General features: G+C 42.5%; 1 protein-coding gene across 1 annotated transcript; it reads right to left on the bottom strand.

Annotated features, from left to right (window-relative positions):
• Nucleotides 1–30: 30 nt before the first annotated feature.
• On the bottom strand, nt 31–15,387 carry tfap2d (transcription factor AP-2 delta (activating enhancer binding protein 2 delta)). The gene is made up of 8 exons (XM_031861673.1): nt 15,194–15,387; nt 13,996–14,514; nt 10,928–10,988; nt 5,545–5,710; nt 3,802–3,920; nt 3,533–3,674; nt 2,521–2,634; nt 31–1,248 (listed from the first exon to the last, which is right to left on the bottom strand). Exons 1-8 carry the CDS (start codon nt 15,230–15,232, stop codon nt 1,032–1,034), a joined length of 1,377 nt encoding a protein of 458 aa, XP_031717533.1. The 5' UTR covers nt 15,233–15,387; the 3' UTR covers nt 31–1,031.
• Nucleotides 15,388–17,929: the final 2,542 nt, after the last annotated feature.

Below are 17,929 nucleotides of genomic sequence, written 5' to 3'. Positions count from 1 at the left end.
TCTCTCTCTCTCTCTCTCTCTCTCTCTCTCTCTCTCTCTCTCTCTCTTCCACACACAGACACACACACTCACACATTCACACACCACAGCCTAGCCCAGGCAGTGGTGTCAGTCTCACATCCAGAAACAGTGTCATTTTCTCTGTTGCCCACATGGTAAACACACTGGTTGCCATGGCACTGATTGTACGGTGTAAATATTAAAATACGTCTGCTTGGGGGAAGGGGGGTTCAAGTGCTCTCTCGGGAACAGGTGTGTGTGTGTGTGTGTGTGTGTGTGTGTATAAGGGCTTGGGTCAGGGTCTTTATAATTTGATCTATTGAAGATGTTTGGAAAGTGAGATCATTGAAATTTAGTCGACTGAGAATTTTAACAAAACTTGAACTTTACGTAGCAATGACAGAGATTACTTCTTAATAAATAGGTTCGATGAACCTTCAGAGGACAAAAAAAAGTGTTTCATATTTGTGTTTGTTGTAGAAAATTCATACCTGAATTAGCTAGATTGAGATCAAATTGCCCAAAGCCCTTGAAATGTGTGTGTGATGTGTGTTGTGTTGTATCGGCAGATACCACCCCTGTCCTGGAAAACTGTGATGTCAGCGTGTCCATGTTTACTTCCTGTTTTCAGAATCAATAAATAAAGAAATAAAAGTCTTGGATGAGTCACATCCGTCTCCATGGCGAGGCTTTTCCTTGTCATGACACACGCAGATAAACACACACACACTCACACACACACACACACACACACACACACACACACACACACACACACACACACACACCTAAACAGGATGTGTTCACTCAAACGTCAGGACGTCTTGTTTGGGACGTTTCAGGTTAGAGTTACATTTCAACATAAGATAAATAAATAACAATAAATATGAATTGTCCCAAAGAAGAGTAATGAATGGGAGTTAACAAATCCTTGCTGAAAGTCTACACACATACACACACACACACACACACACACACACACACTCTCCTAAATGCAGCGCTCCAAGGCACGGGGACCGGGTGGGTGTGGGCTACTCAGTCTTTTCTGTTTTCCCGTCTTTGCTCTGGGGCTCGGATGTTTTCCGGAGCTGCGTCTTTTCTGAGCTGCTGTTGATCTGTTGGTCGGTGGGTCCGCCCGTTTTCCCGCTCGAGTTTTTGTCCAGGTAGTTGAGCATCTCACTCAGCACCGTCTGGAAGGTGCTGAGAGCTGCGCAGACCGCCGGCGTGCCGAATCCGTGAGTGATCAGACTGTTAGGGAGGGGAAGCAGAAGCAACCATCAGAACAATGACAAACCTTTGTTTCATTCAAAAGAAGAAATAAATCAGAGGTACAGTTTGGGTTTGTAAGGTTTACTGAAGTAGAGCAGATTTCTTTGTCTCTCCTTTCCTCTCCCTGCATTAAGAGCTTCTAATCCCCCTAAAAGAGTGTCTACAGCAGAGTTTAAATGTCCTCTTACCCTCTAAATGCTGTTTCCACCCTGCTTCTATTACAATGGACAGGGAAACACTGAATACTACAGCTGTTTTAGCAATTTCTACTCTGAATATACAGTCAGGTTTAAACATTGATGCATTGTTTGGTTGATTGACAGTAAAACGACTGACCGATAATCGATTTTTCATTATTATTTTAGACAAAAATGCTGAATATTTCCTCGTTCTACCTTCTAAACTGAGTATTTGCTGCTTTTCTTTGTTTGATGTGATAGTAAACTGAATATTTTAGGTGTTCATGGGACAAAACAAGACATTTAAAGACTTTTTAGATGGATATTTTTCCATATAATAATCCATAAATAATCCTTACTTGCTGCCCTAATACAGATTATATTATACATGGCTTCAACACATACAGTAGCTGTGAAAACTAAATTTAAAATCTACCCTAACAGACCGCTCTTTACATTCTATTTTTTCCAGTTCTATATATACTATAAACAAAGTTAACCCCACAATCCAAAAATGGCACGTAACATGCCATTAATTAAAGTCAGTAAAAATATAAAAGCACCACAAGACTGCTGAATAACAATAGAGGGTATATGAGCTTAGAAAAAAGATAAATAGCCATAAAATTGGTTTTAAGAATTGGGTTTCCATTGTGATACTGGTTTGTCCGCCTTGTCAGATCCTTTCTCGCAGAGCTAAATGTCAGGTCACCTCTCAGCTGCCACAAGGACGCTCTTCAATCTGTCATAACTGTATTTCTACAACCGTCTTATTTTTCTGCCCAGCGCCCTACACTGCATCTCCCTTTGGAGGTTTGATAAAACTGTGTATATTCTGCGACGGATGACGCCATAGATGTGACATTTCTGCTAACAAGCCGCTGTTCCCCTCCTCCTCTGTAATTTGTGCCAAACGACAAACTGCACAGCTGCATTTTTCGAAAATGGCAAAGCGGTCAGAGCCAAAACGGAGGGAAGCCGGGCTCCGTTAAAAACTGTTTGCACTCAGTATTGACTCCATTACTTAAAAAAAAAAAAAGTCCATTACTTCTGTGTAGAAAGCATGTGTTACCTGAAGTGTGTGAGGTGTCTCTGGATGTCCAGGTCAAGGATCGGGGTCGGTCTGGAGGAGCCCAGAGGAGAGCGGTCTTGGCTCAATAAGTCCTGGAACTCCTTACAGATTTGCCTGATGGACAGACGGAGGGAGGGAATGAGGGTTGACCATCTGTCTCCAACACAACCGTCACAATTTGTCTTTTTTAGGTTTTTTTCCCCCTCCTTGCACCCATCCTCATCATTTTCATCAAATCCCACCCAGCAAACAATTGAAGAAACATCACATGCAGGAGCGAGACAAGTTCGATGTCAATCCAAAAACGAGCAAAAATCACTTGATACACAACGTGATACTGGAAATTCTGCAAGTGTGGAGTCAAAGTTGGTTTTTCAGCATCGGTCTATAGGTTGTCTTTTTGGATCAAACTTGAGAAGAAAGAGTGGGAGCCTCAGCACATCCAGTACTCAGTGTGCAGTAGTGCTAGTAATAATGTACTGTAAATGCTGCTCATACTGTTATACAAACACAAGTACTATTGTGATTACAATATCTTTAAATTCAAATACAGTATATGCTCTGTGCATGAACAGGGTATGTAGTTGGGATCAGGAGGCTCACCTCACTCATGGCAACACTCTCTCCCTGCTGTGCATGACGGTTATTTTTTCATATACTGTCCTTCTTGTTAACCAAACCTTCTCTAAACCTTTATTACATTTTCTCAATTGTCTGACTCTCACATATGAAACCACTAGATTTCTTGTTTAACATGTTGGTTCAAGCACTTTTTATAAATATTTTCCCTCAAGATAGGCGGTTAGTAGTAGTGTGACTATAAAGTGGCTGTAAATGAGAAAATAAGGTGTTAAGTGAAAGAAAAATTGGTTCTAAAATGACCCATTTTTCAGAAACACTTCACAATCGAACATTCTGCATCTTGCGGAGAACATACATTCTAAACGGTGTCAGTGTGTCTGTGCTGTTTTATTAGTTTTGTGTGTGTGTGTGTGTGTGAACGCATTCTCACTTTGTAGCCAGGACCATTTTCTTGCGTGCGCTGGTTTCTTTCGGCTCGTTGTGCTGCCTCGCCAAATGTTCCCCCACTGCCTTGCTGGGGAACTCTGTCTCGCAGGTGTAGCCGAAGTCCCTCGCCAGGTGGAGCGCCTCACCTGAGCACGAAACCAGGGGAATGACCGATGAAACGAGCGCTACGAGGATGGAATGCGTAAAACTGGAATATATCTGAAGGTATGACCAAAATGTTGTGCAAAATCTTCTCGGACAACAGTCCCTTACCTTCCACCAGGGAGGTAAGCAGTGTGACGTTGGCAGCTTTCCTCCGTCCTGCCGGCAGGTTGAGGCCTAGGCGGTCTAACTTTTCCCGAAGACACCGGCCTCCGTTCTTAGACTTCGCTCTGCGGAAAAGTTAAACAACTTCTTAAGTCACATCTTCCACATCATCACACTATGTCATTTTTATAAGACACAAAATGTCATCATCATCTTCATCATTCATCACCCGATCTTTAAAATTGAACCAAAATACAAATAAAACCATCTGGCCTCCTTCTACTACAAAACAACGTGTGCTTAATTAAGTCTTGAAAGTACAAACGGAAGAATATAGATTTGCTTTGATTTGACAAAGGCGTGCAATTAAGCATAGAATCAAAGAGTATAAAATTAAAACATGTCAACTCGTAATATATGAAATATGCTTTCTTGACGCATAGATATGGTTGCATGTCCCCTTGAGTTTCGTCTGTCATTGTTTGAGCATTTGTCTCTTTCCGTTTTGGACAGCAGAGGAACAATGGTCCCTGTCATTTCTTCTTCTTTTTATGTGAAATTTTAAAACCATACGTGCTTACTTTCTATTATTATTCCAATTAGGCTCCCAAAAGATCCTTTTGGGACATTTTGATTGAAATTACTGAGGGTTTTCATTCTGGAAAAAAAGTGCCTTCACACTTTCACTTGAGATGAACTTCTGAACACTGATCGTGATTTTGGCTTCGATACACACATACATGTTGTCATCTGTGAGAATAATATCCGTATGTGATTTGTTCTACTCCAGATGAGGATCAACACCTCTATTTGCGCGTGTTTTTATTATTATTTTTTACTTTGTTGATGCCTCATCTTGTAGGACTGGCCATATTCTCTCTCCTCTTCCTCCCTTCCCTGTCTCTCCGCCTCATCAATAATACAGTGCTGGCAACTCTTGCTTTCCTCTGGTTCCTCTGATCCTGGCATGCTTTGGCCCGGGTCTTGCCTCCCTCTGGCTCCCTGGGCATGGCGGCGCGTGCAGCCCCGGCCCTCGTTCGCCTACAATAGTCTTTGTGGGCGCTGCTGTATATCCTCTGTTTCATCTGAGGGCTACAAAGACTCAGGCAGCACTCTCCAATGTTCACCAGCCAGATTTGCGCTTTAAAAAACCGTGTTCTCAATCTCAAAAATCCATCTCTGTCACACTCTATACTTCAATTTTCATTTGTTATGGGATATACAGGGGGTGGACAAAATAAAGGAAACGTTTTTTGATAATCTAATACAAACCAAAAGAACAGCCCCGCAGTCCGAGTTGCTGATTTATGAGGCTATAGATTTTGTGTTGTTGCATTGTTTTACCTCCCTTTCACTACCACACTTAAACAACCCAGCTGCTGCAAGATGAACTAAATATTTTTGCAGTTTTGTGTCCTCTATCAATAATTTTTTCGTCAAACAATCAAGACATAAGGATTGTGAATCAGTGGATGTATTAGGAGAAACTTTAGGTCTGAGAAAACTGTTAATGGAGTTACTATAAACATTTTCTTCAAAGCTGTCAGCAACTAAGGTTCTCTGCAACAACAAGACGCGTTGGTTCTATAACGGTTCTATAACGAGCCAAAATGTACCATGTCAGTGGTAACAACTCAACCAAAAGAGTAAGTCAACAAATCAGTGCACCCTCTTGAATCGTCTACATTTAGATCCATTAGAGAACCCTTGTCCTGCACCGCCATGCACCGTGTGTGCGTTTGTACTGACCTGCGCAGTATGCCGCCCAGTAGGGAGGCGTTGAGGCACTCTGGTGGGGACAGTCTTCTTTTCACCTCGGCGATGGTGACTTTGTACTTGGAGGTGGAGCTGAGCAGCGACAGTCGGCCCGGTACCGAGCAGAACAGATCTGTGGGATTCACCACGCATGTCCCCCCTGCACACAAACACAGCACACTTGTTACAACAGCTGGCCCAAAAAAAAAATGGTTGTTGTTGTGCGTACCCCACCAGTTGAGACAGTGGTTACGGTTGTATCATTGTGCTCACTTATCAAACTTGATATTTTTATATTAAGCGCCTTAAATTTGTCACACTCAGTCTACATTTCTGTTTACACAAATTAAAGATGAAGTGTGATCTGATTTCTGTCGCTAAAAACACACAAATCCCCAAAATGTCACCTTTTATTGAACTAAGAATAACAGCCCTCTCCCCCCCCCACCCTTTTTATTTTTACCAAATCATTTTTAAACAAAGTGTTTCATAGAACAGTAAATAACCAGTTCCCGGTCACAGCGGTTTGCTTTGGTGATTGGCATGGAGCTGTGCTGTGAGCATAACTGGCTGTGTGTCATTTGAACAAACAAACACTGTGTTTCAAGTCATATAGGAGTGAATGCATAATTGGCAAAGTATTTCTCTAATGATGCTGTGTGTCAACAGATGAACCAACATGACGCTGAAATAATGCAGCGCAACCACGGAACCACTGAAACAAAGAAGTGTGGAGAAATCCAGCAGATTTCAAACATTTTGCTACTTTAAGTTGGATGAACGCTTTTTATAGATTAATGGGGAATTGTACTTTGTATCTGTTGTACTTCTGTGTACTTCTGCAGGGTCTAATGATTGCTCACAACATCATTTAACAGGAATGCTGAGCCACCGTTTGGCACAATTTACAGTGTATTGATAATTGTTTGTTTTGACAGCGCACTGATTATAATACAACAAACGTTTGTGTTATTTTGGAAAAGCCCCTATGTGGCCACAAGCTTGCATATTTAAGGAGTTAGGTTCATCATTTAATTTTTAGTAATATTCAATTGCATTATGCCACGAACACCTTCTCTGATTTAAAAGTACATCAGAATAAAGATAATATGTGAACAACCAAGATCTACTTCTTCTGGATGTTCAGTTCCACTGTGTTAGGATTTGAACATGCACACAGGACATTAACCCAAACTTCTCTCAGCGCACTAACTAACTGCCTCAACACGTATATACAATACACAGCCATAAACAGCGGTTATAATCTGAAGATTTACAGTTGAACATTTATTTTCCAATTTGATTAGATACTGATCAGTAACGTGTCAACAAAACAAGGATATTCAGTAAAGATAAAACATATTAACAGCACTAATAATAATGATAATAATCAGCCTTGTGACATCCAGACAAGAAGCAAAACACAGTGCGAAGCCAAAAGCACTGAAGAATATTATGGGGCCTCCTTTAATCTGAGGGATACCTCATTTTGTAATGAATTCTGCAAGTAATGAGAGGATGCTGTATGTATTTTTTCACTGTAGAGCTTCAAAAGCCTTTTCCTTTATTTTTGGTGTGGGTGCTTTCAGGCCTGTACCGAATGTGTCCAATAAAAATCAATTTAGACCTTGAAAAGCCTTGACTCATAGAAAATACATGTACATTATATTCCGACAGGGAACTAATGCATAAAAGTGTAAATAGTGTATGTACTATTCACAGTGAATGGAAATGTTAGGATTGTTAGAAAGTCTGTACAGGAAAAATGTTCAACATACTGTAACTAACTACTTTCAACATGTCTTATAACACCAAAATCCTTTAGAAAACTTAAAAATGTTTTTATATTTACTACTTTTCTTTTGTCCTTCACACAAATTGAGGATGCAGCCTATTTTGATCTCTTACACATCATCAAAATGTCGTCTTTTCATGATCTTAGAAATCCACCCTGTCTCCAGCTTTGTGACGATACATTTTTCAGATAATCCAATGGATCAGTAATGGAGTATGTATTTTAAGATGTAGGATAATTATTTCAAAGAGCAAATAGTCATTTAGTTTGTATGAAACAAATTGAAGGTACTTTTTTCCCTGGAAGTCTGGCTGGTAGGCTACATCATTCTTCATGGTGCAGCTAACATAACATATCTTTAAATATTAGTTTTTAAATCAAAACTTAATCCAGAAAAGATTGTGTCATAAATAAAAATACATAGGATCAAGTATCTCCAATAACCACTGAGATCAATGTGTTTTGCTTTGCACTTCATCAGTCGGCTTTGCACTAGTTAAATATGACATTTTTCACTATGTACATATATTTATATTCCAGCTCAATATTTGACTGTATAGAAGACAAGTCTGCTGTAATCTTTCATGAGAATTTCCATAATCACCTTCCACCAAGCTGATCTCATTGTGTACCCCTGGATGTGTGTAATTGCGTCTGAATCAGTGTTGCTGCATCCTCCTGGAATACATCGACTGCTCTGAGCAGGCCTGTTATTATGAAACTTTCACTATAAGGTCCCAAGCAGCTGAAACGCAAGGTTTCTGTCTGATGTACAGTGGGCTATATTCTATTATTCATCTGGCTCATTATCAAATCCAACAGCAGGGCGTGTCGCTTTGTTATTAGGTCGTGCTGGATATGATGGAATGAAAAAAAAGGATGCCATTTAGGCTGAGCAGAACAACGCTGCAGGCGAAGATTGCCCCGCACACGCCAATCTTTTTGGGGGCAATGGGGACAATTTGGCCACCGACGATACGCCTTAAATATATGAGCAACTGCAGCCTATATATTTGCTCTAAAAATCCATTATTCACAACAGCAGAAATGTGTTAGTTCCCTATCATTTCCATCCATCTGGCCGCAGGAAGGAAGCTTTAAAAAAATACAAAAAACGTGTCAGCCAGCTTCAGCACCGCGCACAGCGGATTCACCTTTCATTTCAGCACCTGGACAGCGACCTCGTGCCCACGGCGCAACTGTGACATCATAATGGTGTGGTAACAAAAGCCTGTTGTAGCCCGGGCTACTCCGGCGGGCAGCACTTTGTGCGAGGCAGTATGGGACTTGTATTTCACTCAGGCTGTCAAAAAATGGACGACTGCAGGTCTAGGGAATCCATTGATGCTATATTGGTTAAGGAACTCCTGTGTGTGTGCGTGTGTGCGCGTGTGTGTGCGCACGTGTGTGTGTGTATGTGTGTGTGTGAAGTCCGGCTCGTCTGCGTCTGTATGTGACACAAACACTGCAGACCTGTCTGTCAGACTCACGCGCTCTGACAGGGGCGCGCGTCTCTGAAAGCCGCGGGTTCACATCATATTAATTCCCCTAAAAATGTTTTGATTCAAAGTAGTTTGTATTTTATGTTGCCAAGGGCAATCGAAAAAGAGCTATTGCCGGTAGTGCAGTCAGTGGAGCGCGCGGGCCCAGAGGCGATAACGGTATTTAAGCAACGGAGAGTAGCCTCGGGCTGCGGCGCGAGCGGCGGGCGGGATCACACGCGGAATCAAGCGCCTTTTACGAGTTTGCCACGAAAATTAAAGAAAAAGAGACACGGGCCAAATGTCATTCTCCTCATATTTTAACAACAATGTTTACAGCTCAAATAAAAGCCCGCCAATGTCTTGACAGAATAGAGAAGGGGGCGCGTGCACGGGGCTACAGTGGCGGGGGCGCGCGTCTGACAGATCAGCTTGATCTTGAGAGGCTGCTGTTATAAGAGCTCCACTGGAAAGGGGGATCGCAGGGTGATTAAAACACAGACGACTCCTCCTAAGTAGGATCCGCGTTTCTTGAGTGATTTTCTTTTGAAAAAGGTTATGTGAATATTCATGCCGCCAAAGCCGCAGTCAGAAAGAACAACATTAATATGATCTCGGCTGAATCCGGGGCCCCGCTCGGCATTAGCATATCAAAGCGTCCGCCCGAGGCGAGAGAAGCTATCGATACGGGAGCGGGAGGTAAAGCAAAGATTATTGGTTGTGATGGTTGCAGCGGCTGAGCTCAGGGCCAAATACGGCGCACCATTAACCGAAAGTGATAGCGAAGGGATTCCCGCGTCAATCCGAGAGAAAAGCCCCAACACCTAGGCAGAGCTGATGAAAAATTAAACCCGAGACACAGCCTTCCTGTCTGTATGGAAACAAATAAATAAAAGAAAAACAGGCTTTGATGGACCTATAAAGCAGATCCACGGCGGGTTTAAAACCCAGACTCATGAGGAAAGTGGCTGATCATATGTTGATGTATAGGCCGAGAGCCCACTTCCACATTTGACCCCTGAACAGTGAAACTGAGCCGCCTTCACCTTAAAGGCTATGCTACTGTCTCTGATTAAACAAAAAACAAGTCACTGCACCAGAGAGATTGCATTATTCCTGGGAATTTGGGATACATAACAGTTCATAGATAAACACAACACCAAAATAATTAAATTAAATAGAATTTGCCTAGAAACGCGTAATACTGAGCAGCTTAATGGACATTATATCCTCCATTGTTCCATGTCGTTTTCCAAAATATATTAACGATGTTTTATGTTATGTCAAACTGAATTGGATTCATTTATTGACAAAATATAGACATTACAGACCTATAATTTAATTTGCAGGTGATTAGTTTGTTTAATTAAGCCCCACAGCCTTTAGTGCTTTTTTTGTCTGCAAAATCACGCATTTATAGAGGATATACTAAAAACTAAAAGTTGTAGCATAAATATTCCTTGAATCAATGTTTGCTATATCATTTTATTACAGGCGAGAGATAATATCAGGATAGCAATGTTGGGGAATTATGATGAATTTGTGATGTCAAAATAAGCATGAATATTATATTAAAATATTGATTATTTAATGAAGAAAAAAGCAAGCCGCCAGTCTTCACTGTTAAAATGTAGCCCACAGGTTTGACTTCAAACACCAAGTGTATGTTGTAACTATAATATATCAAATTCACATCTGAAAGGTTATACACTATCAACCCAGTGCCATGTTAATTTATGACTTTATTGACATTTTAATTTCCTAGAAAGAACAACTCGCAAAGACAGAGGGACTGGTAAAAAAACAACAACCCCGGTACAGGTGTTGAGTGACAGTCCATTTCATACTGGAAATGGGAAGCACCGTCTCTGCCCGTGTACAGTGTGTTAGTGTTTAAATAGGCGACGAGACGGGGCCCCGCTCCTGCTGTAACATGTTGACAGCAGACAAGAGAGCAGCGTTCCGCCCTGTTTGTCTGTCTGCTCGCTGTCGAGTCGCTGAGCGTTCACGGCCCTCCGGTGCAACAGTAGAGAGAGAGAGAGAGAGAGAGAGCGAGAGAGAGAGAGAGAGAGAGAGAGAGAGAATGAACGGGGGCCCTTACCTCTCCGGATGACGCCCCCTTGGCCGTTCAGCACGAGCCCACACTGCGCTTCCACGGAGCCCTGTGGAGACACGCGCTCATTAGCACGAGCAGGGCATGGTGAAATCACTTCACCCAGATTTTACACATGCTGCAGCACAGTTTACCCGCGCTGTCAGGAACACCTGGAATTAATGACGCTTCTTTTTTTTCTGGGAGCTGTGATACTTTATGGACATCCATTTACCATCACACAACATTCTCTTAGAAAAAATCTTAGAAATGAAACTAAGACCATAATAATGCAATGCAAAACAAACCCTCTATATTTAAACATACACGTTATGACACTGTTGCTGATCTGGAGCACTCCATGTTACTAAATGTTTTTTTTCGGCACCATGCATGTGTCCTGTGAATCTATAGTTTAGTGGACCCTTACAATTTGATTTGTGTCCACTAACTTGTGTGATTATGATTAATTGACCAAATGTGCTTTAACTTCAATGATTGAATAAGCAACATTTTTGTGTAGCAGAATACATTTTTTTTATTATTTAGTACAACCGTATTATATGACCCCTGAGATGTACCTGACGGACCCTTTGGGGGTCTTCACATATAGGACCAAAGGCCACCGTATGTTTTTGCAATAATAAGTTAAACACTACATTTAGCTTCTGACCAGCATTCTGAACAACATTCTAGTGGTGGAAGCCTTTTTGCTAGAAAGTGTACGTCACTTAGCAGTCTTTGAGTAAAAATTGAGGGCACATTAAAATAAAGGATGCAGCTCACGGCTCACCCAGAAACGAGCTTAATTTGAAAGGCTTCAGGCTATAAACGCGAGGACAGCACAGCTCGTCCAGACTGAGAAATGAGCACAAGTGTCCAGAGTTTGTTGAAAGCCACCAACCTGTTGGGGAATCACTCTGCATAACACACACACACACACACACACACACACACACACACACACACACACACACACACACACACACACACAAACACGCAGCCTATATGGCCTATATGCATGGAAACCTGTTACCGCCGCCATTTTGGTCCAGATCAGACTCGCGTGCTATCAATGTCATCACGAAAAGGAGAACACGCGCTTTTTATTCAGAAAAACTCTTAATCCCCCGTGCGAGCCTCGAGGCCTGGCCCACGCAGAAACCCCGATTAAAATAAACTGGGAGAAAGGAGCGTGTTGTAGTTCTTTCTTAACCAGCTCCTGCTCTGTTTCTTTTCTTCTATTCCGAAGCTAAAGTGATTATAAAATCAATATACAAAACGCAGAGGTCTTGCATGAATTAGCTTAGTGACGGGGGAAAGGTGTGGCAGCTGCTTTTGTTCAGCATGAAAATCTCTTTAACTCGCTCAAAGATGCGACCGGGCTGCACGAGGCGCATCTGTTCCGTTCATACATCCGCCGCGTGCAAGCTCAGGTTCACGGGCCGTTTCTTTCTTTTTCTCAATAGAGGGTCAAACCTGTGCTCTTTTCAAGTGCCAGCAGCTTAAGATAAATATAGTATTTGCCTTAACAATGATCCACTATGAGCCTTTGGGTTTGAAAAATGATATAAAATAAAATAGAATCAAAAATAATAAGGCAACATGACTTACTATTACTATAGTACTTTTAGACTACTGTAATGCAACAATAAATGTTAATACATTTAATATTGTTGTAATTATCACCGAATTCAAATTAATACACTCAAACAATCGTGTAAAATATTCCATGATGACAGAAATAGCAATATAATTAATAAAAACCATGCAAACACAAATTTAATTTCAGAAATAAGCTTCTGTAATATTTAGGTACAGTTCATGTTATATATATTTTTTTCTATTTAATGCATCATCAACCTCAGGCTATAGGCTGCTGCCACACCCTTCAAACTAAGCAAAACAAATTAATTAAAAGAAAAGAAAAGTAAAATAATTACTGTCATACAATATAATAACTATTAGGCTATTGTTTATCGGCATTACATGAGTATAGTTGTTATTATTATTGATGCTATTTAAACATATAGTGTAAACATTAGGATACGTTCGGGGTATGTAGCGTAGTGACTTCTAAAATTGTCGATAAAAGCGACGCTTTTATCGAGCTGAACTTCGAGTGGGTTGGTAAACACTTAACGCGACTGAAATGATGTGTCGCTGTGTTAAATTGTGTTTAACTAGAGACGTGTGTTAAGCAGCTCAGATGTCGCTGCATAAGCAACAAAGTTGATTGACGTTAAGTCGGTAATTGGATAAACTACGGTGCTTTATGGTGCTCGAGCTGGGCATTGTGCCCTGAACCCCCGATCCGTTAATCCGCCCTTTACCGGAGAATAGAGCAACCAGCGGCTTTTCTTTGCCTCAACAGACAGCCGGACACACACACTCACTCACACACACACTCACACACACTCACACAGAAGAACCGTGCGAATCCGTTTTCATCTCGACCATTTCTTTACATCGAAAAGAATTATGTAAAATATGGGTCACGTGTGTTTCTGCGAAAATAAAGGGCGGATTTCACAATAGGATTGTATAGACTGCCAGTCAATTAACCTTTAGAAACAAGGCCTTGCCTTTCAGAGGCACGGCGCCGGGTGGACTTGACATTTACTCAAGCCTGTTACAGTCACGTTTGGTGTGGCAACAAAATCACCTCGAGACCGATATCAATATTATTTACTCCTAAGTAGGACAGCCGGGGTGGCTGGGGATAACCTACAGGCCAAATGTGATGCAGCCTCGTCGGTGTCATAGACAACAGACAGATGAAGCAGACAGGCAGACAGACAGACATCTGGCGCTGTCTTTCTGTTCAATATTTTGGAAATGCTGTGTTGCTGGTACAATAGGGGGAAGAAGGGGGGGTTGAATAGTAGGCCAGTGGGGCAGGGATACTGAACATGGCAGCTATAAGAGTCTGTATTATGATCATATCTGAATAAACCAGAAACATGAAGCCATAAGTGAAGGTACAATTAGATGTTGGATCTGAGGCCATGAGGTGATGGGACACTGGGAATAAGCGTGGGGGGGGGGGGGGGAAGAGTGATGGAGGCCGCCAGTACCTGCAGGTCGTCCGACCCGGACGAAGGGAGACCCAGGCCGGCGGCGGGCAGCAGCCTCTGGTCCCCGTGGTGCATGCCGACGCCGTAGGCCTGGGAGCCGTGTGACGTCATCAGAGACAGGTCATGGCGCCGGTAGGCGTCGAGGCAGCCCAGCTCGCGCCGCTGCTGCTCGTCCAGGCAGGAGGACTTGAGGGCCGAGCGCGCATTGTGCAGGTTGATGAAGTCGGCGGGCTCTCCGTGGTGGATCTGCTGGTAGTACTGACCCGAGTGCAGCGAGTTCAGCCCGTAGGCCTCCGGGGCCACGGCTGGGTGGGAGTGCTGGAACTCGTAGTGGAAGGACTGGTGGTGGAGGGGCGTGTACTGGTGGTTGGCCGAGAAGTAGGGCGAGGCGAACTCCGTCCCCGCCGGCGCCGGGTAGCTGAGCGGGGAGGAGGAGGAGTAGGCGACCGAGGAGTTGGCCACGGACTCCAGGCACCCGAGCTGCATGAGCCGGTAGCTGTTTGATCCGTCGTGACGTATCTACAAGATAATAAAGAGACGGGGAAATATATGAGCCGTGTCATTTAGCATCAGCCGGTTTGTCCTCTCTCTGCCTCCCAAACACACTCAAAAACACAACTCACACTCTCAAAGCGGGGTTTTTTTTGTTCCCACTTTAAACCACCTGAAGGAGATGTCATTTCCACACGCCCGGGAGGGGAACGAACGCACGGCAACAGGAGCCCTCGGTATTTTTTTCCCTCCCTCCCTTTGGCATGCCTGTCACTCTCTTCGCAGCGTTTTAAAAGGCGTGCTGTTATATATTATTATTATTACCGAGCTGCTGGCAAATTTACTGTCCCAGCTCTGTCGCTCATTCTGGATGGGAGGTAAGTAGAGTGAGACACAGCGGAGAGTTCCGCCCTAAAATGTTCTAATCACACTGTTGCCGACTCACACACGAGCCTCGTTTGCTTCCACACACTAATAAAAAAGCCCCGTTTTTTACCGGCAGCTGCAGGGAGATGCCCGACTCTTTTCTTCCTGCATGCATAGTATTTTTTATTATCCGTGCGATACAGTATATTCCAGTTCGAGACTTCTTGAGAGCAGATGCTGTCTCGAAATGCCCCCATAACTCAGTTTAAACCAAAGCAATATTTATTCCGCTTCTATGATAATTTCATAAATTAAAGGATGTTGAAATAAATAAGCCTACCTCTGCGTCGTGGACAAGTCCGGGGAAGGTCGTTGACATTGTGCTTTCTCCAAAGTAACCGGGATTTTTTTCCTCCGCTCACTGGCCCGATCGAATAATAATAAAAAAATGCCCTAAAATCCTCAAAAAGCGAGAGAAATGGAAAAGTCCCCCCTTGCGCGCTCTCGGAAACGGCAGAAAGCTGGCGGAAAGCGAGCGTCTCCCCTCTGCACGGACGGGGCTGGCTCACGGATTTTGTACTTGCAGGGTATTTCTCGGCTGATGTCGTAGGTCCCTTGGTAATATAGAAGTTTTGAAAATTAAGCATCAGCACTGAGGAATGGGAGGACAATAGACGGAGCGGAGCATCCCAGGAGACAAGGAATAAATATTGTATCTTCGCCTTAATAAGGAACCAAGTGCTTCTTTCAACATTTTCTACGCTTTTTGTGGACATTTTCCTTTTTGACCCGTTTGTATTTTCACATGGTCTTCTGCTCGGTTTCGTCGTGTTATTTATTTTTTTCATTTATTCACACCGGCTATGTCGTTTTTTTTTTTTACAAAAAAAGTACGGATTTTCAACGGAAATGTAAGTTTGCTTTGAAATATTATAAAGCTAATTCTGACAAATATCACCGGAATAAAACTGGATTTTCGTTTGTTTCTAAAGCAATCTTGTGATTACTTTAGTCAGCTTCGATAAAGATTTTCATTTGGAAACGGGATGTTTTTGATGCTTTTTGCATGCCTCAGATGAATTTTCATTATCACTGGTTTTAGTGCATTTTTAATATTGTGGTTTATACGGATTTCAAAATGAAACATTCCCACATGTATACACATTTTTCAGGAGAGATTCAGTCGATGTAACCACAACGGAATCAATCAGATATTTTATTTCAGTGAATGTATTAATTAAAATAGATTTAATTAAAAAACAACACGTCAGTTATTTATTATTATGACTTTAAATGATTATTAAGTATGTGCATATGTGCTCATGTAAATCGACAACGCTGCTCATTTTTTTCATTATTTTTATTAATGCATAAAAACAGCTTTTGATTATTTATTTTTTCTTTTTATGGGGGAGGGGGTTATGAGTGTTGCCTTTGTGAAGAACCGACAGAAGCACGAGACCTTGTCTTCTTTCAAATCAGCATTGCAAGTGTATGTGTGACCACAGGCGCGTACATGGTTGAATGAAAGAATGGACTACTACTGGTGCTACTGCTTTTATTATTGTTATTATTTGTATTGCTATTATTAGTGTTGTTGTTCTTGTTGTCATTATTGTTATTATTATATCTGGACATGGCAGATCAGGACTATTATTTCGGTCAGTCGGTCATCCTCGTGACCCGTCTCTCTCTCTCTCTCTCTCTCTCTCTCTCTCTCTCTCTTTCTCTCTCTCTCCCTCTCTCTTTCTCCTCGTGCTGTAACTCACCTGAGCACGCGCCCTCGGGGTGGTCTTGCCCAGCTGAACGGAGCCGTTGTGGTGTTGTAGGAAGATGATGGAGGTTTTTTTTGTATGTTATTAGGCTATTTATTTAACCTGTATATGCTTTATAAACAATTAAATAATACAATCAGGTGAAACATCCTCTTCAACACAGGTCAATTATTTTGCTGACGTCTTATAGGATAATAACACAGCATCAAATAGTAACAGGTGTACACAGCCACGCAGTGACTAAGGCACAGAGCATACATTATCAGAATGAATATTCAGACAGCAGCCTATTGCTGCCTTGCCCTTAGGCCACCCGGGGAAGCAACAGAGATACAAAACATGAAAAAGCAGAAGCCCAAAGGTTGTGGTCACAGCCTGAAGAGGAGCAAAGGGAAATAAAGGAGAGGGGAGGAGAGGAAACTGAAGGAGGAGAGAGAAGAGTCTTTCAGATTCCCTGCCATTCAAAACAAACCCAAGAGAGAGAGAGGGATGGGGGAGAGAGGGAGAGAGGGAGAGAGGGAGAGAGAGATAAGCCCTAATCAGTCTTGTTTTGGATGTTGTTTCCCTGTTCAGCTGTAACTGTAACCAACGCGACTCCCTGATATTATTAAAGTGCAGACTGTGACCGTGCTGACGCCGGGACGCTGGGATCGACTCTGCAATTTAATTAAGCAACTATTTCCCCTCCCATCTGTTACTGCATGCGTCTCTCTCTCTCTCTCTCTCTCTCTCTCTCTCTCTCTCTCTCTCTCTCTCTCTCTCTCTCTCTCTGTCCTAATCAGTTACAATAATGACAAATAATAACGACACACTAGTCAATAACCCATTTAATTTTTTTTTTTGTAATATATTAGAAAAGGTGGACATTTTTGCTCTTTTGATAGTTATTATTGATTTCTTCCTCATATGGCTGGGAAATACATTTTCCACCTCATGACCGGTCACATAGGCTAATAAATCCTCCCAAACAAGCTGAACTATTCCCAAAGATCTCCTCTTTCTTCTTGATCGCGACTATTTAGCCTATTGCAGTCGCATCAGACAAACACAAACGGCCCGGGCGGAGACACAGGAGGAGCAGGGGCCGCCTTAAATAGCCTCCCTTGAAAAGTTCTCAAGGCCTTTTATATTTTAATTAACCGTTACCGATTGTTTTGCCTCGGGGCTCGACGTGAAACCTCTGCACGAGGAGACCGGTGAAGGCCGGTTGTCGCACGCCAGGTATTAAAAAATGAAAGAGAGAGAGAGAGAGAGAGAGAGAGAGAGAGAGAGAGAGAGAGAGAGAGAGAGAGAGAGACAGT

The sequence above is a fragment of the Anarrhichthys ocellatus genome, unplaced genomic scaffold, assembly GCF_004355925.1.
Source record: "Anarrhichthys ocellatus isolate YVR2014 unplaced genomic scaffold, GSC_Weel_1.0 scaffold25, whole genome shotgun sequence".
In the NCBI taxonomy this organism is placed as follows: domain Eukaryota; kingdom Metazoa; phylum Chordata; class Actinopteri; order Perciformes; family Anarhichadidae; genus Anarrhichthys; species Anarrhichthys ocellatus.
Note: the sequence above shows the minus strand (reverse complement) of the source record. Positions and strands in the feature narration are given on the sequence as shown.

What these genes read in the sequence shown, in the direction of transcription:
- tfap2d (XM_031861673.1), bottom strand. Translation starts at nt 15,232, where the DNA reads ATGTCAACGACCTTCCCCGGACTTGTCCACGACGCAGAG. An exon ending in AAAATGGTCCTGGCTACAAA is followed by an intron (nt 2,635 to 3,532) that starts GTGAGAATGCGT and finishes TCTGTCCATCAG; the next exon opens with GCAAATCTGTAAGGAGTTCC. An exon ending in AGACACCTCACACACTTCAG is followed by an intron (nt 1,249 to 2,520) that starts GTAACACATGCT and finishes CCTCCCTAACAG; the next exon opens with TCTGATCACTCACGGATTCG.